This window comes from Platichthys flesus, chromosome 15 (assembly GCF_949316205.1).
Source record: "Platichthys flesus chromosome 15, fPlaFle2.1, whole genome shotgun sequence".
NCBI classification, from domain to species: Eukaryota; Metazoa; Chordata; class Actinopteri; order Pleuronectiformes; family Pleuronectidae; genus Platichthys; species Platichthys flesus.
The window spans coordinates 22859360-22886385 of record NC_084959.1 but is presented as its reverse complement, the minus strand read 5'-3'; the positions used below and the strand labels follow the sequence as shown (position 1 = coordinate 22886385).

General features: G+C 39.5%; 1 protein-coding gene across 24 annotated transcripts in view; it reads left to right on the top strand.

The window, feature by feature from the left end:
• The first annotated feature begins 1036 nt into the window (after positions 1-1036).
• picalma (phosphatidylinositol binding clathrin assembly protein a) overlaps positions 1037-27026 on the top strand; it is a 37011-nt gene continuing 11021 nt past the window's right edge. For 11 of the 24 annotated variants that reach the window (XM_062406436.1, XM_062406433.1, XM_062406432.1 and 8 more), the window contains exons 1-14: positions 1037-1148; positions 1305-1548; positions 17039-17181; positions 17406-17481; positions 17586-17688; positions 18015-18108; positions 18204-18357; positions 19115-19221; positions 19329-19370; positions 20857-20942; positions 21140-21263; positions 21999-22132; positions 23816-23901; positions 26562-26714. In XM_062406436.1, the coding sequence (XP_062262420.1) occupies positions 1419-1548; positions 17039-17181; positions 17406-17481; positions 17586-17688; positions 18015-18108; positions 18204-18357; positions 19115-19221; positions 19329-19370; positions 20857-20942; positions 21140-21263; positions 21999-22132; positions 23816-23901; positions 26562-26714 (1432 nt within the window). In that variant the 5' untranslated portion in view covers positions 1037-1148; positions 1305-1418. Of the gene's footprint in view, positions 1149-1304; positions 1549-12850; positions 14418-17038; positions 17182-17405; positions 17482-17585; positions 17689-18014; positions 18109-18203; positions 18358-19114; positions 19222-19328; positions 19371-20856; positions 20943-21139; positions 21264-21998; positions 22133-23815; positions 23902-26561; positions 26715-27026 lie in introns of those variants that run through there. The other 13 variants (XM_062406442.1, XM_062406439.1, XM_062406438.1 and 10 more) reach the window with 7 other exon arrangements.

The window sequence follows — 27026 nt, the reverse complement described above, 5'->3', positions numbered from 1 at the left end:
GTCAATGTTGACCATTCTAAAATTGTTTTGTCTTTGGATTGTTATCATGTTATTCTATTATTTCAGGGTACTTTTTTGCAGGTGCAAACTAACCAATCCGGTGTTGCCTATTTGGTCAGCTTCTGGTCTGAAATGTGTTCTTGGGAGTCGATGGAGATGTGAGGACTCACGTCACACATTGGATTTTTAATTTAAGAGGGATGATCAGAACAGTCAGGTACAGTTACTGTTAGAACTGCCAGTTCTAAGCTGGGCTTTTACACAGGCTTGTCTGGACCTCTAAGTTGAGAGAGAGAGTTTGAAGTGTAAGTTATACTGTGACTGCTTGGGGAACTCCCATCATGCACTGAGCACTTTTCTCTCTCCGTCTCTTTGTCTGTCTGACCCCACATTCATTCATTTTACAACATGTGACTGTGTCTTTTCCCTCCCTCAGTCTAGCTCTCTTATTCCGCAGGTAACTCTGACTCAAGAGCTGCACCAACAACAATTATTATTATAATTATGATTAATATGATTGTTAGTTATTATCATTATTGTTATTATTATAGTAATTTGTGCTGTTATCTTTAAAAACATCTTTACATCTATAATATTCAATGATTTATTTTTCTCATTATAACAACCAATCTGACTGTTACACAACTGTTCCGGGCTCCTCTCCTCACTTCTCTCACCCCAACCGTTCGAGGCAGATGGACGTCCAAATTGAGTCTGGTTCTCTAAGAGGTTTCTTCCAGTGAATGAGGGAGAATTTTTGTCTTCACAGTCAACAAACTGCTGCTCATTGTGGGAACTGCTGGTTTTCTCTATCATTTTTAAGACCTTGACCTTCTATGTAAAATGCCTTGAGATAATGTTTATTATGACTTGGTGCTATACAAATACAACAGAATTAAAAATGTAATCATGGACGGTCTTATGATACATCCATGACTCTTACACTCTGATACTCTGCGCTGAGGAAGGCTGGTCTGTTTCGAGATGGTTCTTGTATTAGCTTTTTTTGTTGCGCTCTTATTGTGAAAGCATGCGTCCGGAAACGGCTTCTATTTTTGTTCTGTCTGTCTGGCTGCGGTATGCTAGAAAGACTTGAACGGGAAGGGACGAAGACGCCGTAGACGCGAGGGAGCGATTTAAAGACTGGGGTGCGTAACTTACACTCGTGAAATGTGGACGGTTCTTACTGCAGGTTCAGTCTCTGTCTTGTACCAAATTCTATCTCCTGTTAGTTAGCTTGCTAGCCAGCTAGCTCCCACGCGTATTGTCTCGCCTACTGTCGCCTCAGTGTCTCTTGTCTCTAGGGTTGTAAGGTGGCACAGAGCCTTTGAAGACCGACACCGTCCACTGTCCCCGGTTCTTCCACTGCCTCTGGAGACGTGTCTGCAGCGGCGAGCTTGTGTTCGATCGGATACAGGATGTCTGGCCAGAGCATTACAGACAGGATAACCGCCGCACAGCACAGTGTCACCGGCTCGGCGATTTCCAAAACTGTGTGCAAGGCGACCACGCATGAAGTCATGGGGCCAAAAAAGAAACATTTGGACTGTAAGTATCCCATTGGTCGTGAACGTCGCCGTGCATTTCTCTGCTTTAGTGCAGCTTCATGTTTTAAGGTTGTGTATGCGGCTCTGAGGCCTGCACACAGGCTGCATGTAATGTTAATGTCAGGCTAACTCTGCCACACTATGGCAGCCCACTTTAAAACCCCAGACATCCAGCACATAGAACCATCAGACAGCGGGCGGACCGTTATGATAACTAGTTTGTCTATATCACGACTCAGTGTTAGTAGCCTTGAATATTGTTAATGCTGATCATTTGTAAGCTGAAAGCTTTACTACTTTTCTTTGCTACATTCTGTCGACAGCTACAATATTTACTGCATTATATTTACCTAATGAGGTAAACCGCGCTGAACTACAAAAGACTGTCCCCAACGTCAATAACAAATACAGCAAATATCACTTAATTTGTTTTGTTAAACATAGATTTGTCATCTATAAAACATTATATTCAGAAGTAAACTTTTGTTAATCATGACGTCAAGATTCATATTCCACCTTTAAATCACGTGTCAAGTTGTAGTGTCACTTTTTTCATACAGGCAGCTATCGAATGTACCTAAGAATCAGGCTTTTAAATTAACGTGGTTGGTGCCTAATGCACTATGTGAGTCTTATTAACTGCTTGAAATCTGAAAGGCTTGAAGGTGAAGTGTTGCATGTTTTTACATAGTTTTTTTGGGGTTACTTATGTGTTAGCTTTGTAGTATTGATTGTTAGTTGTCCTATTGTATACCTAAATAATCATTTAAAGCTCAGCAGACTGCTCTGTGTTGGCCCGTAAGTCTACAGTGCCTGTTGAGTCTGTCTGCCTCAGGAAGTGACTCTGGAGTTGTGGACTTTGAAATGCAGCTTTATCAAATTAATAAGCAAATTAATAATGAGCTGTGTCGACCAGAGATAGCATTACTGTCTTTCATTGAGCTTGTTATAGCGTAGAGCTTTTCATAATAAAGCAATTTCTCCAGCTGGATAGAATTTAACAGTCATTCTGTCGGTGCTTGTGGAGAGGTTTGACTGTTGCATGGTTGACACAGATTTTGAATTTCCTGACGTTTGTTTCATGACTGAGTTTCAATTAGTTCCCAGACCCCCATAATGCTGTCAGAGGCTTCCAAAACAAACCGTTCATATGTAGACATTTCTTTGTTTGATATCCATGGGTTGAACAACGTTGACATCTAGTCAGCAGTGCATATGCCAATTGTCACTACCTTTTTTAGTCGATTTTAGTCATCATTTGTGCTAGATGTAGATCCCCTTCTCCAATACCTTTATGAACTCTGTTAGGAGTGCCTTTACTGAACTTTTACTGTAGCCTTATGAAAGCGACATTCTGACGTCCACACCCACTTCACTCCATGATTGACCAACCATGCGGTGGTGATAGAGCAGGGGTAGGCAACCTTTACTATCGAAAGAGCCATTTCGCCCCCTCTTCCCCCAAATTAAATCTGTCTGGAGCCGCACAACATATTTGATAACACAGGTTATAAAGTTATATATATATATACATAGTTATACAATATATATAAAAACTATAGTTTGTTATATTTATTAAATAATAGAACAACAATAAAAAAAACTGTTGACATTTAACTGCTATTTTTACCTGTTACAAACTAGAAAAACACCAAACTACTTTTCAGCAGATGCTGCGGTGGCAGTGAAAGCAAATTAATCTGTCCACGCAGAATTAAACTCTATTTTCCTCCCAGACTTTTCTTTTCTGGGATTTATCCATGATTAGTTTACCGAGGCCGGGGGTCAGAACTATAGATTAGCGACCTGCAGGGAAGAGCTCCGGGACATAATAGGATGTGATGCATATTTTAGTTGCTGAAATATTAAAACAAAACGTGAGAGCAGGTCAGACTGGAGGCGGACACAGAAACTGAAGCTCGGTACAAACCACCTGCAGTTTCTGCTCTGATCAAGAAGCTTAGGAGCTGATTTCTGATCAGCTGAGACCAGAGAAACTCGTTGTTTTCACTGTTTCCACTGTTGAGAAGCAGCCGGTCAGTCACTGAGAGGCTGCTCCACGTGAACGAGGTCCGATCTCACTGTGTCTCTCTGAGCGAGTGAGCGGGGCTCAGGGCGGGGGGCGGAGCCCCAGCTCTGTGTGTTTGTCGGCTATCTGGGAGCGCGCACACACACACACACACACACACACACACACACACACACACATTCATCCGCTCCTGGTATTTCATGATGGCCTGATAGGGGAGCCACTGCAGAGGGGCTGAAGAGCCGCATGCGGCTCCGGCCGACCGCTGTGATAGAGGAACAAGGCATTGTTCTTAGCTCTCTGGTTCTCTTTTCGTCTGTTCATCAGGGATTTGTGACACTTGGATACAAGTTACACTCAGAAGCCAACAAAACGATTGCGTATTAGATGGCTGTGCTGAAAAGCCACTAATACTAATACTTAAATAATATTTATACTCAGAAATTATTCTTATTTGTTTGGAGTTTAAATAGTATTAAGATCCGTTAACAGAAATATTTTCAGGACAATCTTGAGTAAGAAACTGATTAATAGATGTGTCTTTGTTCTGTTGTATCAACTGGCTTAGCAACAAATGGTTAATAAGTCACTGCGGGCTACCCACTGGCACAGTGTGGAATCTACTTCCATTTACCTGCTATTTTTAGGCCTGGTTTACCGAGGACTACCATATTTGATGTTGGAACATGTGGGTGTTTGAATAACCACAGCTTTCAGCTGATGGGAGAATGCTGTAATGGGGCCATGTCCCAGTGACCTTCCTGTTTCCACTCAATCAGGTTACATGTGGCCCCTCTGCGGAGCTGCTGAACAGAAGCCTGTCCTTGGAAATCTAGGGACCCACTTCTTGGCAAGAATCTCACTTAGGTTGAGGTATTTAAAGATAGCTGAAGTGTGCACTTGTCTTGGAGTTTCCTGACGAGCTGCACATAGCCTGCTGTGTTCCTACTGTCTGATTTGCAGGTGAGATATGGCCCTAAACACTGTCTATGTAGAGTTTGTGCTGGACCAAAGTTCACATTCTTTAACACTGGCATGCTAGATAAACTCAGTCACGTAACTTTAAAGAGACTCTGCAGTTAGCAGACAGGTCAAAGTTAAAGGTGAACAAATCAACTTCTGTGGTCTGCTTTAGTGTATTTACCTGAATGTTGGTTCAAAGTAAATGTGAAATGACATCTGGGAAAATTTGCAGCTAAGTGGGTTTAGTGATGTGCACACCTATGAAAGTGCTGGCTTTTGGACATGTGGTTTCTGCGGCTCATCACTTCTGTTATGTTTTCCTGTCAAAGTGGGCAAGCCAGGTGCATGGCAGCACTTTTTTCATCCTGGGTAATTGTCATAATTTGAAGTTGATTACATGCTGTTGTTAAACTGCTCAAAGGTCTCTCTGAAGCAATGAATACATGATGTCAGCAGTAGCTGGGGACCTTTGATATGGCCCTTTGGTCTGTGGTGCATTATTAAGGAGCTTATATATCCACGTGTTACTAAATATTCGTGTCAAATTATCTTAAATGTATTAATTTGTGGTGGTTAGAGGAACTACCTAAATGCTTTCTTGGTCATTATATGAAGTAGTTTTGTACAGAGCTCCTCTGTTACGTATATCACTTTTGCGACAGAAAAATCAGTGAAAAATGTTGTGCAGTGCACTGCTGAACGTGCACTGGTGCTCACGCCTGGGATATATTGCAAATTGTAAATGCTAGTGCAGTATAGCACTTCTTTTTTTATATATATTGTGCTTAGTTCACACTAGGAGTATAATGCTTTTCCAAATTCCACAGATTGGTTCTGAGCTGTGTTTTGGGGAGGGGACGGGATCACTCGATCTTGGTTGGACCAAGATTATCATGTGGTAGAAGTAATGACTAGGGTTGTGTATCAAAATCCAGCCAGTACTAACAAGAACGGTATCTATCAGACTGAATCTAAATCCTCATTTTGGTGCCTGAGCTATGTCCTGAAGTAAAAGTCCTGCTTACAAGCAATGTAAACATTTCCACACATAGTTACATTAAATTACACTGAACTCTTGGGACCACACACTGTCTACATGGCTCTGGCAGCACGTAATATAAGTGCTACAATGTGGATCACATGAAAGGATTCCAACAGTCAAATTCAAACGTTTTAATTTTTTTATTCTCTGCCCGGGATGCATTTCAGTGTTTCCTGTAGGATTTTAAGCAGCGCGGGAAGGCCGGTCACCCCTGACCTGATTGTCTGGACATGCTCGAGATCCCAAATGTATTTTCAGTAAACCTGTGTTTAAAGATGTAGAATTTGGGTACACAGCTCTACAGAAAATTATCCTTGCATAGCATTGTGTGATTGGTAATTTGAAGTTCATAACAAATGATACACCTTCAAGCAGCATATCTATTACAGACATGCTGTAATTATCAGTTGTTACACAGTATGCTTCTGTGTATATTTGACATAGACATGGTTAATCTCCATTATCACATCAATTATGGACTATTATCAACTATCAAGAAAGAGGGCAACGTTTGATACCTAAATCCATTGTTGTCACTGATGATTATAGTTTGTAGTTAGTGTTTGTGTGAGGTCCTTGAGCAAGGTCCTTATGTTCCACTGACCATCTCACTTACAGCCCTGGTCTACAAGCAGATCCTCGTGCAATGAAAATGTGGAGCTTTAAACAGCCTCATTCATTTCTTACCTTTTTTGAGTTTGGTGGATTGATTGTACATGTGGTTTCATCTGGTCGTCTATTGGCAACCTTAAATTCTTGACCACTGGAACTGTACGGCCCGTGAGCCGAGTAATCATGGCTTGTTTTTCTTTGACATTGTTATTCTGTTAAACCACTCAATATAGCAATTTGCTAATGAGCTGCAGAAATTGGGGCCGTTAACTAGGTTTCTGTTCTAGTAATAGACAGAAATGGTCAAGTAAAATTGTCAAAATGGTAGAGTCTGAAGCCCAAGAGAACATTTGGAAATAAAGGGCAGACATACTTCCATTGTGCTGTAAAGTGTGCCTTAATTTATCCTGAAAATTATATGCCTTTGGCATGCCATAGACCAGAGTGGTGGGTCCATCTGCCTCGGGTAATCAAGACTTGCAAGGAATCAATTTAAACTCAGATGTCACTCTTCTGGTGCAGCATTATTGATTTAATGAAATAAAGTGCATTTGTTAATTTCCAATAAGTAAATCATTAAAGAACAAGATGGTGATAACTGCTGTTGGATGAAAATGTTTCAGATCCTTCTGGTTCTCCTGTCCAACAGAATGAACGTGGCTGTTTGTCTGTTATCCCTGAAACCTCAGTCATATCTGTCTGTACATGGTTCATATGAGCCATAATGGCAGATGCAGTAACGTAAATCTCTACCACCCTCCCAAAGGCCCTTCCCCTTGGTTTCACCCTTCATGCAATGAATGCAGTGCCACGCAAGTAGCATGTGACCCAAATGGCATCAAGTGACAGCCCTTAAATAGAATGCTGATGCCCTGTCCCCCAGCTGTGCTGAATGCAGTGCACTGTGAAGAGAGATCTTTTTTCGACCAGTGACACCTGTCTGTCCCCTGGTTCTTGAATTTTTATGAAACATATGCTTTATCACATCACCTGTCTGACAAACTTTGTCTCCTGCTAGCTCTCTAGTGTAGCCTCGCAAGCAGGTCTCCAGACTGCCACCACTTAGTACCATTTTGCAAATGATTATGGGCCTCATAGCCATCACCCACCCATCTCTCTGTCTACTTGTGTGCTTGTAGTGGGGGGGGGCGAGATTGGGACAGATGGGGACATTTAATAATGAGAGGAAATGTCAAAGTTCTCAGTTACAAAGTGTTTTTTCGCAGAGGAATAAGACATGCAGCCGTCATCGGTGTTTACCTGAACCGGAAGTAAGTGACACTTCCGGTTACAGTCATTTAAAGAATAAAGCATAGACTTCAGAATAAGGTCACATCTAATAATCGTTTGAATAATCGTGATCTTGATAATGTCCAAAATAATCGTGATTATGATTTTTTTTTCCCAGAATCGAGCAGCCCTAGTTTGTACCATGCTGGAGTTTCCTGAGTTCTCCACTCTCCTGCTGACCTCCACTCACTTTAACTAATAGACACCAACCCTCATCACAAGTTATTAAGACCTGATCAATACATGAAGTAAATTAGTGTTTGTTTGATTCGCTCCAGAGTTTATGAGGCTGCACTTAGTCATTGACATTGTGTGTGTGCTCCGTACAACACTCAGTGTTAATGTAATCAGAGCGACACAGATACGTGATTCGACACCATCGATTAATAACTAAATACATGATTGTAAGTTTGTCATCATCATACCCATCCCATCCCATCCTGTTTACTGAGCTGGTTACACATACTATGTGGTAAATGTTTAATATTTATTTAAGAGCAATTTTTGTAAACAATGCCAGAGAGACCAATTTATATATATTATTTGTTTGTGTTGTTTATTTTATTTATTCATTGAGGACATGATAATAATTATAATTTGTTAATTTCTACTTGAAAGGGTGTACTTGCAGGATTGTGCTCCTTATACTAATCTTACAGTAATATCATTTCTGGGACAGTGGCTATCGCCCCAAAAAATTCGTCATCATGACAGTCCTACCTTATTATTTTCAATAATGCACTAACGTAAAGGTCCCCTTGCACAGTTTACAGCTTTAGTTCTGAAAATTTCAATCATTCCAAACTAAATTGGTATTCTACACTGAAATTGATTTTTGATCGAGAAATCTAAATTAATCAAGCCCTTTTGAATCGTAATCATACCTGGCCCTATTCAGCATGTACTTAAAGTAAAAGTGCAGAATAGCCAATTTCATTAATAAGGATAAGAATAAGTCTCAAGGGAGCTAGCTCTGAGAAGGTTGATGCCAAGGAAGCTGTACAGATGATGTTCAGTCAGGGAAAAGAGCTAGAAGGCCCAACTACAAGGGAGGTGCCAGGCCCTAGGGGTCCTCAGGGGGATGTGCTGTAAAGGAAGTTGAAGAAGAGGTATTCTGTAAGAGGAAGTTTCCTGTCTTGTGATTGTTTTAGCTTAGATTTTCTATTTATAAACTTAACAATTATCAGTTAAACAGTTACGATGGGAAATAATGTGTTTAGACTGGAGCCCTGTAATGAAAGGAGGGTTACTGACCACATACTTTTTTACATTTAATCAATGTACATTTTTTTAGCTGTGGTTCTTGTACTGTAGTGGCATTAGTGCTACTGACCACATACCTTATGTTCACATACAATTTTCTGAGACAAAAAAAAACCCATTTCAATTAAAATGTGACATAGTAAACTTAAAATATTACAGCACATTGTATTTCTGTAAGTTATCTATTTATGAGGGGAATTGTGAATAGTTGTGTTGCAGCTTGATTAAAGGTGTGTGCCTAAGTTTTCTGCTTGTGCTCTTAAAATGTACTGTATGTTTACAGTGCTCCTACTAAAAAAGTGAATCTGGAGCCCTGACAAGGTATCTTCATTTTGTGTTGGTGTGGATATAGCTACTATGCCTCTATGAGCACTTAAGCCCACATCATGTTCAGAGGACCTTGCTCGTAAAGGGATAGACATTTCCTGGAGCAGGAAGTGTTCCTCTGGTTCCCTAAAGTAAGCCTTGTCATGGGTAAACAGCCAACAGGAAGTAGCTGATCAAATGTGAAATGCCTGTCAATTAGGTAGGCATCATGAGTAGACTATAGATACAGTGTTTCCATGCACTTTGCATCAGCTTTGATCGATAAGTTGCGCATTGTCTTTTACATGGGTGTTCATTTACATAAGAATATCACCGACATTTAGCAAGTTGTGCAGCTTCTCTCTCTCTGAGAAATGCTTTACATCTGCTGCTTCAACTCCATCCTTAGGGAAACACTGAAAGGGATAATATTGTTTCTTAACATCCTCATATCAATCTTTGTATCTGCACCTCTGCACAGTGAGCATGTACATCTGCACTAGATGTGTGGAAATTGTTTACTTGTATGTGGGCTTCATTGTGTGAAACATTTCTGCTTTGGGAGTATTGATTTCAAAACTGTTAATTTAGATTAAAAAGCATATTTGAGTCTAACTGTACTGTAAATGGTTTCTTCGACTGCAGTGTGTCAGGATGGTCAGTGGGCTATCTGTTTCTACATGAATCTGGAGAAGAGGGACAGACTGAACTAATGATTCACGCTGATCTGAGATTTATGTTAGATATATTAGCTTGATTCATGAGGGTTTGGAGGTCAGCTGAGGACTGTGTGGATTCTGCTTTATTCATTCTGTCCCTGCCAGATGTTGCTAGTGTTGATATCAATACTGAGATGCATCTCATTAACAATTGCTCAGGCATTATCTTGTCACGAAAGTACACATTTAGCACAGGCGTTTAAGTATAAAATGTAAGTGCCGATTATTATGTCAAAAAGCAGCAATTTGTACCACATATCACAAATTAAATGTCAGTGCCCTATCCTCTGTAGTAGTTTAAATGCAGCCATCTCTTTTAAACAAACCTAATTTGATGGCCTCTGGTTAATGAAATGTTTCTTGTTGCCAAAGCACCTGAGACAAAACACAGCCTGTTCAGTCTAATGCATCTATTGGATTTACTAATTCATATAACAAAATACCACCTTTTATTCAATTTTAAATAAAGGTTTAACATCTGCCACTAGAGACACTAGCTGATAAAATGTTTACAGCAGTGCTGGTTTAATGGGACCACTCTTATATTACTCAGATCAAAGATGCAGCTGAGTCAAATTTCATGTGATTTCTAAAACCAAGCGTTATTTGGTTTTCCCGTGTGTGCTGATTTAATCCTGAGATTGTTGTGGATCCTCTGCACATTATCTCTTACCTACTACTTCCTCTTTTTACTCATGACATTCTGTCTCTGTTCTCAACAGTCTGTTAGCGCCATCTGACAGTACAGGCAGCCTGGCTGAGCAACTTCAATTCTCCACACTTTTATTTTCCCCCTTCTCGTGAACATCTTGTAAATCTCAGAAATACCCTGAGGTACTTCAAAGAGGAACTGATACGATTTTGCTGCTCAAAGGTCAAGGTCACTGTTCCCACTATACGGCGTAGATAAAATAGAGGGAATTTCTTCAAATATGACACACGATCACTTTGTTTAAAGGATGAACCAGTCAAGTATTAATCTGCTTATTTTGAATTAACACAAATGTCTAATTTGTTGAAATGAAGTAATGATATTACTGATTACTTGCCAGAATGACCACAGATTGACTGCAATCTCTTGCAAGCCAGTGGGCAGCGATTGTGATTGATGTGTAGATATTGAGGTTGCTTGTAGGCTTTTCCACAAATGGACTGTGTCAGCATAGAAGTGTTTTAAAAAAATGTACAGTATGCTGGTTGGCTAAAATGTATGCAGGCCATTTCAGCTCACACACTGTATGTAGGCTCCATCAGCTTCTTGTTGCAGTGCATTTAGTGACATTCTGAGAAACATCTGAAAAAAAGCAGAAAATAATGTAATTTGTCACATTTTGCTGACAGAAAACATGTCGTATACTAACATGTAACATTTAGTATTTTGTCAAGTATGTGTGTTATGGTTGCTGTTGGACATAATTGTGTATGGTTGATATTTTTTAACACAAACCCTAAATTAAATATCTATTAGTAAGTTGAACTGTCCGAACATCACACTGTTGCTGAATGTCACTGACTGGCTTTAGGATACAGAGACGCAGGTCAAATAAATGAAACATAATCACTAATCTGAACTGACCCATTTGAACTGGCTGAAATCTGCTCATGGTTTCTCCTCTGTAGTACTTACCATGTATAACTATTCACTGGTTTCACCATTTCTTTTTGTTCAAGGTTGTTTTTATGCTGTTTTTTACCACATTTCTCTACGTACAATATATTTATGTGGTTTGTTATTAGAGACATCACCATTTGTTATTAATGGTTAATAGCTGACTTACCATAATTCTTTCAAGAATTGCCTCAGTATTTACATTTGCCAATGATCTTCTCTGTATTTGTTATGTCTGTTGTCTCTGCATGTAATCCCAGACCGCATTAAAACAAAGTTAATTTTTTAACATAATCAGGAGTTTCTTCTCCATACACTTTGCCATTTAAGGACATCTCAGATTCAGCTTGCCATCCTCAGCACATTGTCATAATGGGATCTGCTTTGATGAGACGAAACTTTAATTTGTCAGCTTCTGATCTACTTTGAATTGAATGCTGACATAGGGCTGGGTGAATAATCCAATATTGTTTTCAATTTAGATTTTTGAATTCTGGTGCTGCATTGTTACACAGTTGTGCTCTCATTTTGTCTTGTTATAAATCCAACACACCCTTTTACGTGTGCTTTTCACCCTCCCTAAAAACCCACATTACTTAGTCCGGCTTTGGCATGCTTGATTCAGCTCATTTCAAAATGATAGTAACGGAGCCATTGGTTACCAAGAAAGGTAAAACCAGGTCACAGGTCACCTGTTTCGAAACACTTTCATTGAGATTGATGAACAACAAAAGCAAATGCTGCACAATGAGGCCATTCAAACACTTAGTTTAACCATTTGAAATTCAATCACAAAGTGGTCTATGATCAAAAACTGGTGAAGACTTAGGACAACGGTCTTAAACTGCCTGTTCAGTATAATTAGAATAGAGACATGGAGCTTGGGGTTAGGTTGATTAGTGACTCAATAGGTAGAACTGCCACCTCCCATTCCAGTAAACAGTTAATGTTGACAAGATATTTCAATCAGTTGGTTTTCATTTTGTTTTAACATACAGTCAATAAAACCTATTTAGAAAAATGTGGTCTGTGGTAACCTCAACTTTACATCTTAAGGAGTCAGTGGGGACTGGAGAGGATCCTTCAACTCAACTCATTTGGAAATTCTGTTAAATATTTATTTACATTGTCTGCCAAGCTTCTAATGGTTTTAAATATTAAATTACTGGGACCATTGTCAACAGTTGGTCTGTCATGGATTTTTATAAAAGCATTTAACAAAGACATTCTTTTGCCTCCTCAAAATATGGTCATAACTGATTACGTCTCCTTGAACTGTAAACAAAATCTGATTATTTTCTGTAACTGTCAGACTTAACTGCTCAGACATGAATGAGGTTTCCATTGAAAATGGTATTTGTTTTTTTCATTTTGTTTACCATATTTTCAGCAATAGGTTTGTGAGCAGACTAACCCCTTTCCCAATTTTCCTTCTTCAAATACCTAAGATTTAATGTTTTGGCACCGTAGGTTACTATCAAGGTCAAGTGCTGTGGCTGAAGGGTAGAGTGGTCGTCCTCCAACCAGAAGGTCGGCAGTTCGATCCCCAGTCTGACCCATCTGCATGCTGAAGTGTCCTTGGGCAAGATGCTGAACCCTGAATGGCCCCCCCATAGAATAACAAAGTGCTGCGAATAGATGCACTGTATGAATGCGTTTGTGAATGGGTGAATGTAAAACTGTACTGTAAAGCACTTTGAGTGGTCAGCTAGACTAGAAAAGCGCTGTATAAATACAAAACCATTTACCATTTACCATTATGATTAAATCTGAACAACTTTAGTACGATTGACTATAGTAAAGACGTCTGAGCACATGTTCAGAACTAAAGTGAGCCTGTAATGCAGAGATACACTCCTGATCAAAATCTTAAGACCAGTTAAAAAATGCATGAATTTGCATTTTGCACTGTTGAATCTTAGGAAGGTTCTAAGTAGAGTTTAAAAATGCAAAAAGAAGAAATGGGAACAAGAGCCCAAAAGTTGTGAGCAGGCAATTTATTGAAAACAACAATTTAACTGAAGTAGGCTGTTCATCAGCTGATCAAAAGTTTAAGACCACAGCTAAAAAAAAAAAAAAACAGAAATTAAAGTGTAAAAAACTGACTCAGTAATGAGTAGCTCCACCATTATTGTTGATCACTTCAAAAAATCGTTTTGGCATGCTTGATGCAAGTGTTTCCAAAAGGCTAGTGCGAATGTTGCGCCAAGTGGTGAAGATGGCTTCACGAAGGGCATCCACTGTCTGGAACTGAAGTCCATTTTTGTAAGCTTCCCTTGCCATCCATCCCCAAATGTTCTCAATTCGATTAAGATCAGGGGAACACGCAGGATGGTCCAAAAAAGTGATGTTATTCTCCTGCTGAAAAACCCAGTCGTTACCACACAGACGAGGGCCCTCAGTCATGAGGAATGCCCGCTGCAACATCTCCACATAGCCAGCTGCTGTTTGACGCCCCTGCACAACCTGGAGCTCCATTGTTCCATTGAAGGAAAAAGCACCCCAGATCATGATGGCGCCCCCTCCACTGTGCCGCATAGAAAACATCTCAGGTGGCATCTCCTTGTCATGCCAGTAACGTTGGAAGCCATCAGGACCATCAAGGTAAAATAATTCTCGTCAGAGAATAAAACTTTCTTCCACCTTTGAATGTCCCATGTTTGGTGCTCCCTTGCAAAGTCTAAACGGGCAATTTTGTGGCGTTGAAGGAGACGTGGGCTTTGAAGACGTTTCTTGTTTTTGAAGCCCTTCCTTCGCAGATGCCGTCTGATGGTTATTGGGCTGCAGTCAGCACCAGTAATGGCCTTAATTTGGGACGAGGATCGTCCCGTGTCTTGACGGACAGCCATTCAGATCCTCCGGCTCAGCGCCGGTGAGATTTTTTTGAGTCTACCACTTGATCTTTTTTGTTCCATAACCCTGAGGATCTTTTAAGAAATGCAAAATGACTGTCTTACTGTGTCCAACCTCAGCAGCGGTGGCACGTTGTGAGAGGCCTTGTTTATGCAGTTCAACAATCCTACCACGTTCAAAGACGGTGAGCTTTTTTGCCTCTGCCATCAAGAGATCTTCACAGTGTGATTACCTGACAGGAAATGACATGGAATCCAAATTTTTGCACAGATTTTGGCTTTTAAAGGCTGTGGTCTTAAACTTTTGATCAGCTGATGAACAGCCTATTTGAGTTAAATTGTTGTTTTCAATAAATTGCCTGCTAACAACTTTTGGTCTCTTGTTCCCATTTCTTCTTTTTGCATTTTGAAGCTCTACTTAGAACCTTCCTAAGAGCCAACAGTGCAAAATGCAAATTCATGCAATTTTTTAACTGGTCTTAAGATCTTGATCAGGAGTGTATGTAGCCAATGGCAACTGCAATACATGTGCACAAATAGACAGAGGGGGCTTGAGTCGCTGCCCTTTATTTTGGGGGGGTTCTTTTTTTTTTTATAAATTCATATTGTTAGTGCACAGCTTCCCTGTCAACAACTATATTGATTAAAGTAAAGGATTTAATCAGAGTTTGTCACTTTTAAGCTTTAGGTGCAGCGCACAAGTGTCAGCTGACTGAATGTCAAATCAGTGTGGCGAGCACTGACCACTGTCATACACATACTGCTGTAGACTGATTTATTTTTTTAAATTACAGCACACTTGTAATAACAGTCTATAATACTTTAAAAAAAAAAGTTATACAAAGATTATTTATATCAAAAAGATATTTAACTGATTTTATTAACTGATTTTAATTGATGAGAAAGATGCCACGTTGAGAAAAATAGGAAATTGTAGATACATTGAAATAAATCAAGAAACATCTCCTTTGTTGCCTGCTTTTGTGATAAATCTAGTGAATACAACATATTTTGAGTATTTATCAACAGTGAGGTTAATAAAATAAATGAAGCAAGTAAGATTCTCAACTATAATTTTTTTATACATGATCATGAGAAGTGCCCTTTTTCTCTCTTGAGCCCCTGCCCCCCAAAATGTCTGCACGTCCCTGGTAACTGACTTTGTATAATATTCAATGTCCCTTTGCTATTTAGTATTGCTCCCTTTTTCTGGTTTTCACTTAAAGGTTTTAGGAAGATGTTACCACTTCATACATATGTTACTTAAAACCATGATTTTGCCCGAGCATGTATGACTTCAGTTTCTGTGATAATCTTTCCAGTTATGTCCTGAGTGTTTTAATTTTTCTCAGTTAAAGAAATACTGACATTGGGAAAAAAAGGGTCAATGCGAGGCCCAAAACGTGCTGTAGCATTCCTTCGTTGTCTGTGGAATCATTTGTGGCAGAAATAAATTATTAAAAAAAAAACGAAGCGCTGACGTTGGTTGCAATGTAGACATTTTAAATCTATTCTCCATTTGTGTGCATCTGTAGCACAGACATTCTGACCTCACTGGCTCCTATAGAGTGAGCCATCTCAGCTGCAGGGTCTGCCGTTGGCCTGTAGCTATCAAAAAGGCATGTTGACTGGTTCCTCTTCCCTACCCTGTTATGTCCACTTCTCTGTATTCTTCCTTGTAATAGCAGCACCAAAGATCTGATTCAAACATAATACCAGTAAGCCAATTTTCTTCCAACTATGCTGGTATTTAAATTGTAATGGCTCTTCTGTCATCACATGCTCAAGACTTTGTTCTATGTTCCTTCTTCCTCAGCAGAATCACTGACTTGATTTAAAAATAGACAAATAAATAAAGAGCAGTGAAGTTTGGTGCACATGGAGATTTCAGTTTGGTCTCTATGGATGTGCATCTGCCACACAGACATCAGACCGTTCATCACAGAGCAGTTAACAAACTGAGCCACCTCGACCACAGGGCATCTCGGCTGCAGTTGTAAAAACAACATTGGCAGCTGCCTCCTCCATTTTGAAGGGCTATTGTGTTCAATGCCACAATTCACTGTTCACCCTCTTAGAGTAGCACCTTCATATACACTGGTATTTCAGTGTAAACTGTTGCTGGAGAGTCATTGTGAGACACAGCAGGAGATCTTCCAAAGGGTTGACTGTGAACAAGTGGTGGGGTTGACGACTTTTCTAACATGCGACCGACGCAAAAAAGGGAAACAAACTAATGTCTCCAGATTTGGTCTTGTCTGATAACAGCTATACTCTGATATAGATGAGGCAGAATGATGTTTATGGCATTCATATACACTTAGTTCCTAAATAGGAACCACAGGAATAAATTTGTAAATCAGCGAAATCCCCCTTTTTAAATTTGCATTTATCTCCATAGTTTTGAATTGTTTCATTTGAGTGCCAACTTTTTTTCTGTAACAAGTCTCTGATCAGTAGTCAGATGAAAAAATCGACTCCCAACAAGTTTCTCAAACTCCAGACCAGTATGTTGGCTTTCTTGATAATGTTTGTTCTGAAAGTCAGTATTTACCTGAACTCTCCTACCCAGCATTCCATTGCCCTCCTGTATTCTATTGATTTTGGTCAGCTTAGTGCTACAAAAAGAAACAAATAAAAGGAAAATGGGGAATCTACTTAACCCTAACCCTTGACAATCTTTGCCTTCAATGAACAGCAAACGTGTGTGCTTTCTCTGAGTTGCTGTGCATATATTGTCTCAATAACTTTGGCTTTTTGATCTGTGCCTCACCCCCACCTTTCTTCTCTCTCCTTCTTCCCGCAGACTTGATTCATTGCACGAATGAGATGAATGTGAACATCCCTCAGCTGGCGGACACGCTGTTTGAGAGGACCACTAACAACAGCTGGGTTGTTGTCTTCAAGTCCCTCACCACTACACACCAACTGATGGTCTATGGCAATGAGGTCAGGCAGGAGATTTTTTTTGTAAAATGACAACACGCAGTATTTTTTTATTTAGATATTCGAGTACTTCAATCTAACCCCTTCTTTGGGATCCACTACATTTAATGTTACATGCCCACAAGTCAAGCCCTTGGTCGCAGTTAGCTGATTCACTTGTGGTGAACACCACTTGTGCCTGCACACAGAGCTCCTCATACTTCCGCCTCCTCATGTTTTTCTTGCAGAGATTCATTCAGTATCTGGCTTCAAGGAACACACTATTCAACCTGAGCAATTTTTTGGACAAAAGTGGATTACAAGGTATATTACCAGCACTGTGCATAAACTGTACAGATACTTGGCCAATATTCATGACGTTGCCATGACTTAACTTCCCCTCCCCACTTGTTATTTTTTAACTGTAGGCTATGATATGTCAACGTTCATAAGGAGGTATAGCCGCTACCTGAATGAGAAGGCTGTGTCCTACAGACAAGTTGCTTTTGACTTCACTAAAGTAAAAAGAGGGTAAGAGCCTTTTATTATTATTTTTTAGTGTTTAACGTCCACTTTAGGCAACCATGATATTGTTTTCCCAGAAACTTGGTCTTGTCTTCCACCCATTGGAGGGAAACAGACAGGGCTGAATCATATCAAACAGTCTAACAATTGTATTTCCTACCATAAATGTTGTGACAGCTGCACAAGCTCATTAGATATATGCAGCTTTTTTGCAGCCTATAAAGTATAAAATAGTTCCCATCTTGTGCCATTTCAAAGGCAAAATAATTTGAAAATCAATGCTATAAAATTGAGATGTTATCATTCATAAAAGCATGTATTTCTTTCCACAGGTCCGATGGGTTGATGAGAACAATGAACACAGAGAAACTCCTCAAGACCATCCCTATCATCCAAAATCAGATGGATGTGTTACTCGATTTCAATGTGAGTGCACAGTACTGGCAGATTAAATTGATTTCTAACTCCAGTTTCATATATTACATGCAATCTTTTGACCCATTGGCTTGTTCAAAATTCAGGTCACCTCTGAAGAGCTTAAAACATCTCCACCTGTCTTCCAGGTCAATGCTAACGAACTGACAAATGGTGTGATCAACGCAGCTTTCATGCTTCTCTTCAAAGATGCGATTCGACTGTTTGCTGCCTACAATGAAGGCATAATCAACCTCCTGGGTAAAAACAAGCTTTTGTGTTGTCATAGCCTTGCACTGTATTAATAGAGCTTTTCTGGTCTTGATGAGCACTCAAAATGTTTTACAGTACAGCTTTTTGCCATCGACCCATTCACACACACATATCCTACCGTCAGCTTCTATGGAAAGCACTCTTTTTTTTTTTCTATGAGAAGCAATTTAGGTTTCAGTATCTTGGCCAAGTACACTTCGGCATGCAGATGGGAGACTGGGATGCACCGCCGGCCTTCTGGTTAGAGGGCGACTGCTCTAGCCCCTCAGCATTCATTATTTTTTTTTTATTCTGCTTATGCTTAAAACATTCTAACAATGAATGAACCGTCCCTTCCCAGCAATATAAATATGCAGTATTCTACATTTTTGTAATTCATATCAGTAATCCATCATGGTCAAACAATCACAATTTACAAAGAGGAATATTTTATACTTTATATGTAACTGCCCCTCTATTTATTTTACTCTTAGCAACTTTTCCCCATATCTTGTTGCATTTCATTGGTTGGAGTAACGTTATGCATAGTTTTTCTGGAGTGCATCATGACAAGAGCTCACTCCACCATTGCTTTAATGAAAGTGAATGGTCAGACTTAAGTTAATTAGTATTTATTTTTTTCTGCAGTCATTATTAATTATATTAATAGTTTAGCTTCATCATAATGTTAACCTTAAACATTTAACTAAAATAAAATTATGTTTTTCAAAATCTTTTTGTTGTGGTTGTTTTCTTATATTAACAGAGAAATACTTTGACATGAAGAAAGTTCAGTGCAAAGATGGACTTGATATCTACAAAAAATTCCTTACACGAATGACAAGAATCTCCGAGTTCCTCAAAGTTGCAGAGGTAAGTCAGGAACCTCAGATCAGCCAGTTAGAGATGTAATAGGCCTGTAGTCATTTTGATAGGTCAGCAATTTTGTGCTCATCTTAAATCTTGTTCTCTACCTGCAGCAAGTGGGGATTGATAGAGGAGACATCCCAGATTTGTCTCAGGTAAGCTTAGATAACTATTACTTATAATAACATATACCCATCATCTCTTTGTTGGTTGTCCTTAACAAAGTTTAGAATGGCCCAATCCTGGACAATTATGCAACTTATTAATATATAATAATGTCTTGCTAAAATATTATAGCATGCATATTTGACAATTGTCAGAAAGGGCACACAAATGTCCTTTTGTTTGGCGAATCATTGTAGGAAAATTATTGAAATTAAAGTAAGAATGCCGTCAATATGCAGTAAAACCTTCTCTTAAAAACTTCTCATTTGAGTAACCAGTAATTATAGTATTACCTTTATTGAAATAACATCGGTAAAGGTATATTAAATGGACTGTTACAAGAGGAATGGTATGTAATTTACCTAAACTGGTGTCCAGCAGTGATCAGGTTTTAAGATGCCACTGAGAATTCCAGTAGAGATAAGTATAATTTTATTTGTATTGCATTTGTTGGGTTTTCTATTTTGGCAGCACACATCTATATCCGCCTGCCATCATTGTATTTGTGTTTAAAATCTCAAGCCCTTGAGCCATAAAATCAATCGCATCCTCACTCAAACCTCTGAATTGTGTGAGCTGAGCTTATCAAAGTTTGAGAAATTCAGCAGGTCATTTTCTGTTTATAATACACATCTATGGGAGTTTAATTAGGTTGATGTTCAGCACTGAACCTAGTGACTGCAGTGGCGCGAAATTTGTGGTTTTATTAGTTTACGTAAATGCACAGTAACACTGATCAGGCCCACCGTTGCATGTAGTACTTTTTCCAAATACACTGTAAAGCAGCTTATGATTAAAGGTAGTATGTACACTGACACTGTAATACTGTATCTGTAGATACTTATGTGTGCTCTTGTTGGGTTAGCCATCCTTAATAAACAAAATGTGGGTGTTATTATCCTTTCACAGACTGCATACCCTCCTGCAGCTTTAGGCCTAGGATATTTTAACACCAAGTGCTGTGCACACCAGCCAGGCATTGCATGAGCACACAATTTCACATCCAAACACCTTGCTGCTCACATTCACTTCTGCCCTTGCACGTCATACAGCAAATAAAGGTGTGACTCAAGGTTTGTAGAGTGGGATATGATGGACACATCTTACATAGACCAGTGACCTGCTGAGTGTAGCATTATTTAGAAATTACATACATTTAGACTGAAGTTAATTGTGTATGTATGGTAGCAGATAAATTAAAATAAGATTAGCTTTCTCCTAAAGGGTTTCTTAATAATATCTTGACAGTTGCCACCTTTATTTTCTGTATTTCCCCTTTTCTATCTCTCTGTTTTCAGTTTACAGTTTGTGTAAGTATCTGGACATTTTCTCTCTCTGTCTCTGTATTTGAGAGTAGTTTATGTAGTCTTGGCAGTAAGCTGGCATGCTTCAGTGTTGCTATTTTTCAGAATACATGTTGTAGTAGCTTTTCCTCAGCCTTTGAAACCTAATGTGTGTCAATGACATTCGTGCTAGGCCCCCAGCAGCCTGCTGGATGCCCTGGAACAGCACTTGGCCTCTTTAGAGGGAAAGAAAGTCAAAGAATCAACAGCAGCCAGCAGGTAGGTTTGCGTCATCTGGAGTTATTTTTTTATTTTTTTTTTAGTGGAAAATGGTAAAGAAAGTGCAGTTGTTGCCGTTAATTAATATCAAATTTCATACACACTAGCAACAAGTTAACATTGACACCACAGTCCAGTTGTCAAAATGGAAAGGGTTTTAATGGCGCTGCTGTTTTCTGTGTGTGTCTCTGATTCAGGGCCAGCACCCTGTCCAGTGCGGTCTCTTCCCTGGCCAACACCGGCATCTCTTTCACCAAAGTGGACGAGAGGGAAAAACAGGCAGCCTTGGAGGAAGAGCAGACTCGCCTAAAAACACTAAAAGTAAATTTTGTTCACTCGCCTACATTCCTTTCAACGTAGTTCACTTCTAGAGAGGCCCCCCAAGTGTCACTGAATTGAATTAAGATACAGATGAATCTGTCACTCAACTCACACACTGAGTCATTTAGCTTCTCCTATACCCTTTCTATGACAATTTTTCACAACACAGTTATTTATTAATAAACAAATGGTCTTTATTACCATTTCGGTGACATTCGTGGTCGTCCATACACTTCAGGCCAGAGCAGTGGCGTCCAGCAACGTATACTTCATCATCCTGAAAGAGTTTCTGGGAAATTTGTAGATGAACAAATTTGTAACAATGTTTTCATCATTGGTGTGATAGTCGCTCCTCATTATGTTGCCCTGTGTTTCTCTGGATCCTGAAATGTTTAAGCAGAGTTACAGTCTGTCATGGGTTGTGGCACAAACAAAGTTACCTTTGAGGTGAATGTTTTGATTAAAATCAGTTTCTAATGGTACTGTGGCAAACTTTAAAAGTTTCCTACAATTTGTGTCATTAAGATTCACTTTCTCGTGATTGTATTAAGCTTAACCACAACAATTGATCCAAATTGTGAGTCTTATGACAGCCCTGTGTTGCAGTGCACTCCTACTCCTATTACCTGCCTCTCCTTTTTGAGCTGCAAAATTGAAGCAACATTCCTTAGTACAACCAGTTGAGAATTTTGAGGCACGTTGGCTTTCATGTTTCTAACATTGCAATTGTGGTAGGAGCAGCGTCTCAAAGACCTCCAGAGGAATCCTGCAACAGCAACCACAGACTCCTCCCCTGTCTCCTCAATGGGTGGAACAATCAATTCAGCCCCTGCCATTGACCTCTTCTCAGTCCCCAGCTCCACCAACAGGTAAGGCCATACCCAGTCAGCCATCTTAAAGTGGGTTGCCATCAGGGATGGGCGTTCGATTAAATAGTCTTCATCGATCGTCGGGAGAATTAATGACGAATTTTCGATTATTCATTCATATATTCAAGTTAAAAAATTCACTATTAATAGCCTTGTTTTATTTTTCTCCAAAATAAAATAATAATAAAATAAAAATAAAACATCATGTTAAACAACAACTTAACCACAAATATATAATACTTAGGTCTGACAGGTTTTGCCAGATGTAACTCAAAACTATCAAACAATGCACCGAGTCGAGAAAGCTTCATAAAAATAACCAGTAACTCACATACAACCTCAGTCCCAGACTACGGGTTTGTGTTGAGAAAGATGAGCATGTTAACATTCCCCGAGGTCAGACGCGAACGCAGCCTGGTGACCGTCAGTCCAGCCGCAGTAGAAACTCGCTCTATCACAAAAAAGTACCACAAAAGTACTACATGCAACGGTGGGCCTGATCAGTGTTACTGTGCATTTACGTAAACTAATAAAACCACAAATTTCGCGCCACTGCAGTCACTAGGTTCAGTGCTGAACATCAACCTAATTAAACTCCCATAGATGTGTATCATAAACAGAAAATGACCTGCTGAATTTCATGGGGACTGGCTTCCCCGTGATACACAGGTAGCTCCGTGCTAACTTGGCTAGCCTGGCCGCGGCTTCGGTGTTTGCGCTCCCCTCGTCCGTGTCAGACAAAGCAGGCTCCTCTTCTCCCCCAGTCTCGGGGATAGCTTCACAGTATTGGCAGTGAACCAAGTCATTTTTTTACTCAAAATGGTCCCACGCTACACTTCGCCATGACCTCTTAATGTTTATTTTGGAAATGGAAATACACGGTAACTCAGTAGGCCTGTGACGTTTTTTTCAAACACTGCCCCCCGTGGTCAAATGTGTAATTAGCTAATTTCTCGATGAAAAAATAATTTCCTCGACGAAATTCTTAATGATCAATTAATAGATCCTCGATTAATTATGCCCATCCCTTTGTTGCCATCATTAAGGGTTTGAATAACCGGGCACCGATATCCTGGTTTCCCGGAGGAATATGACACGCAGCCGTCATCAGTGTTTACCGGAACCGGAAGTGATTCAAAAAATAAAGCATAGACTTCAGAATAAGGGCACATATTAATAATTGTTTAAATAATCGTGATTTCGATATAGTCCAAAATAATCGGGATTAGGATTTTTTCCAAAATCGAGCAGCCCTACTTGAATGGGATGTATAATAATGCATATACATGTAGATCCAGATTTACATTTTCAGTTCATCAAATGAAAAAAAGGGAAAACCATTTTAGATTTGTGTCTTATGTCTACTGATGTGTTTTATCTTTTGGGGCCTTTTTCCTAATGGGTTGGTCTGTTTATTTAGGTGCAAGTAGAGGTTTGTTACAAAAATCCTTTAATTCGGTTTCACTGTTGTTTCTGTTAAGATCAGATGAAACCTTGATCCTTTATTGAAACTGGGGCAGTCCTGACAACACTGTTGTTGAAAGTGGGGACAGAATAACAAGGAAACAAAGTCTACCCTTTTGCTGAGGACAATTGTAGTTGTAACTTTTTCTCTGAACTTAGAACATGACACTCTTTGAATGAGTGTCCGATTTATCTTCTGCTCCTGCTTGTTCCCTCCAGCATGTCCAAGGCAGCCAATGACCTTCTGGACCTGCAGCCAGCCTTCCAGCAGTCGCTGCCTCTCACCACCAATAACTCATGGGGAGGTCAGAGCTCTTGGCAACACTTCAGTCGACACTGCCACTACCTTTTTTATACACAGACATGCATGCGTACATATGCACACAATACCAAACATACATTTTATTAGTTGTAACTACTTATAACCCAGTTCTCAAACTTGCTTATGTTTGAAACATATTGAATTGTAGATTAGGGTTGATACGATACTAGAATTTCCAACTCGATACCGATACCCAGGGAAATACTCGATACCATTTTTGATACCACTGGGGGAACAATTTTAAAGACAAAAAATCTAACTAAAAAACTAACCCTAACCCAGCATCAATCAGATTCTGGGACCTCAAGAGAAACATAACCCTTTTCAGACACAAATAATTGTAATATCCTGTTAAATTAACATTGTCTATTATCATTACAGAAGGGCAAGACTGAATTAAACTCTATTTTCCTCCCAGACTTTTCTTTTTGGGGATTCGTCCCTGGTTGGTTCATCGAGGCCGGTGCTGGGAAATTATAGATTAGCAGCCTGCAGGGAACGCCTGGCCGTAATAGGATGTGACGCATATTTTAGTTGACGAAATATTTAAACAAAACGTGAGAGCAGGTCAGACTGTAGGTGGACACCGAAACTGAAGCTCGGCAGGGCTTATTACTGCAAATTAAAGCAGTATGATTTGTCTGGCAGATTGGGGTGGACTCTTAATGTATCTGCTAGTATATCTGCATATTGTATGCTGCACTAGCAGTGTTACAGACCAAGATTGATCCCTACCGATCGACAGCAGTTTGGAATGTTTTTTAACCCTGGAGTAATTGCAAATTTGACATTTTCTTGTCAAATCAAAACAGTTGTGTGTTCATGAGCGTTATGTGTTCCTGGAGACAGGCAGTTGGTTGACTGTGAATGTATGGGAGTATTTTTTAGTCCTGGTTAAATATGTTGATGAAGGAAGAAGGGTGATGAACAAAACTGGCACGTATGTTTGAATGTGGGTCAATTAGAATGCCGTGGTCTGCCACAGTCTTGATAATTAATGGGAAACACAACACAGAATAGGCTATTTTAATTCACTATTTAACAGGTAAATATTAAATATTCTACTTTAAAACTTGTTTTAACATTTTAAGACATGCCATGTTGCAAAACTTCCTTGTTATGATTGTTCTGCAGTAAATGGAAAGCGAAGTTGTATTATACATGATCAAAAAACATGGTCTGATCCAATCCAAGTTTTGTGATCTGTTGCATCTCTTTCAGACTCAATAACTTGTTAGAATTATTAGTCACCTTCCAGGTTTATAGTCACAGACCATGTAAATGGTCTGTGACTATAAACGTATGTAGTGTATTGAACCATTGCATTTGTTAACATTAGTGCGAGTTAACTGAACAGTATTGCAGGGGAGGTACATATACTATATGCATGACATCATTCTGACTTCTATGTATGGATATGTTGGAAAATGTTCCTTTTGGACGCTGTTTTTTTTTACAGTGAGCTTTGACTGATCAGCTCCATAAGTTAAACATCTGTAGTTACCCTCTCAAGTAATATTGTCACCAAGATTGTTTAAAATCTATCCATCCATGCATTGAGTTTTTTCTGTACATAGACAGATAGGGCTGAAAATAATGCATTAAACAACAATATATAGTATCATAATAATGTACCTTTAAGAAAAAGTAGATGTATGTTTGTATATGACATGAGAAACGTACTAGAGTGTTATGTTGATTTGCATGAAAATCTAATGTTCTCACATTGCGCAGATGTGAGAACAAAATAGAGTAAAATAGAGTTATGCACGGTAGTGTAGCTAAGATATGATGAAGTGTGAAGACAACCCCACACCCAACTTTGAAAATGCTGTCATAGCACCAGCCCGAGCACAGTTCCTGGTTGCAGTTGCAAGCTTATCTCATATCGCTTTGTAATGTGTGCCTTGTAATGTGTGCCTTTCACTTGAGTCGCATATCAAAAGATATGCAAATAATGTACTAGAGACCCATATCAGCTGTGTTTGTCTGTAATTCAGGCTATTAGTGAGCGGATGAGGCCATCTAGTTTCATATCAGGTAACGGAGTCCATGCTCATTCAGGTCAAGTTACATTGGTTATGGTTTGATTGGACATAGGTTTTCCAAAAAAATAATGAATGCACTTTGCAGTTTTTCATAGACTGACTCATTCATTGTAGACAAGGTAATATGAGTCAATTTGAAAGCTTATTAATTAATGAATGAATGCTTAATGACACTATCTGTTCGTGTTACCATATGTGGATGCCTTCTCCTTGTTTGTGTTTACTGTATTTTGTCACAATACAGTTTATGCAGGCCTCCGCAAGTAGACACACAATTTAAACACTGACACTAGACACAGCCGTTGTGTGCTGGACCCTGAGCCCTCTGACAATAAAGGGCCTTAACCTGTGGACTACTTGATAACGCAGGTAGTCGGACCAGAAATATGGGTTAATAACAGTGGTGATATGTTATCAGACCATCTCTAATATCTCTAATGCCATTTTAGATATCCTCACCTGCATCACTGGCATCGTCCCCCTGCATGTCATTTTGCATAGACCTTTTGTTAACTTTTCTCACCATCATCTCCATCATAATCTCTCTGTTCCTTCTTTGTTTCTTTCCCTCTTTTCTCCCCCTGTGCCCACCCAGATACTTTTAACTATGCTGCAGAAGCTGTGGAGGAATCTACCTCAAACTCAAACCCTTTCATCACAATACCTGTTGTCGATGCCGTCCACCCGTCCACGGCGTCCTCGGACGCTGGCAGTCTGTCCTCTCAGACACCTAGTCATGAAGTGTTCGGTGGGATTATTTTGCTGCATCTTTTTCTTACACACAAAATACTGTGTTGTACTGATGTAACAAGGCTCTAAAAACTCCTAGTTGATGATTTACTGAAAGGTGCTTTGACTGTGAGTTTGATTATGAACAGTAGGGAAATAAATAGAGGAAATGCCTGAAGTTATTTCGGGTCATTTGGTCTGAACATACTGTTTCTTGGCACTTCTCACATTCATCAAAGATCTGGCATGCTGCCCTGCTTCAAGTATTTGCTTCCTTTCACAATCAGGTCAAGTTCCTCATGTTTATCTCATCTCCTAACATTGTTTAATT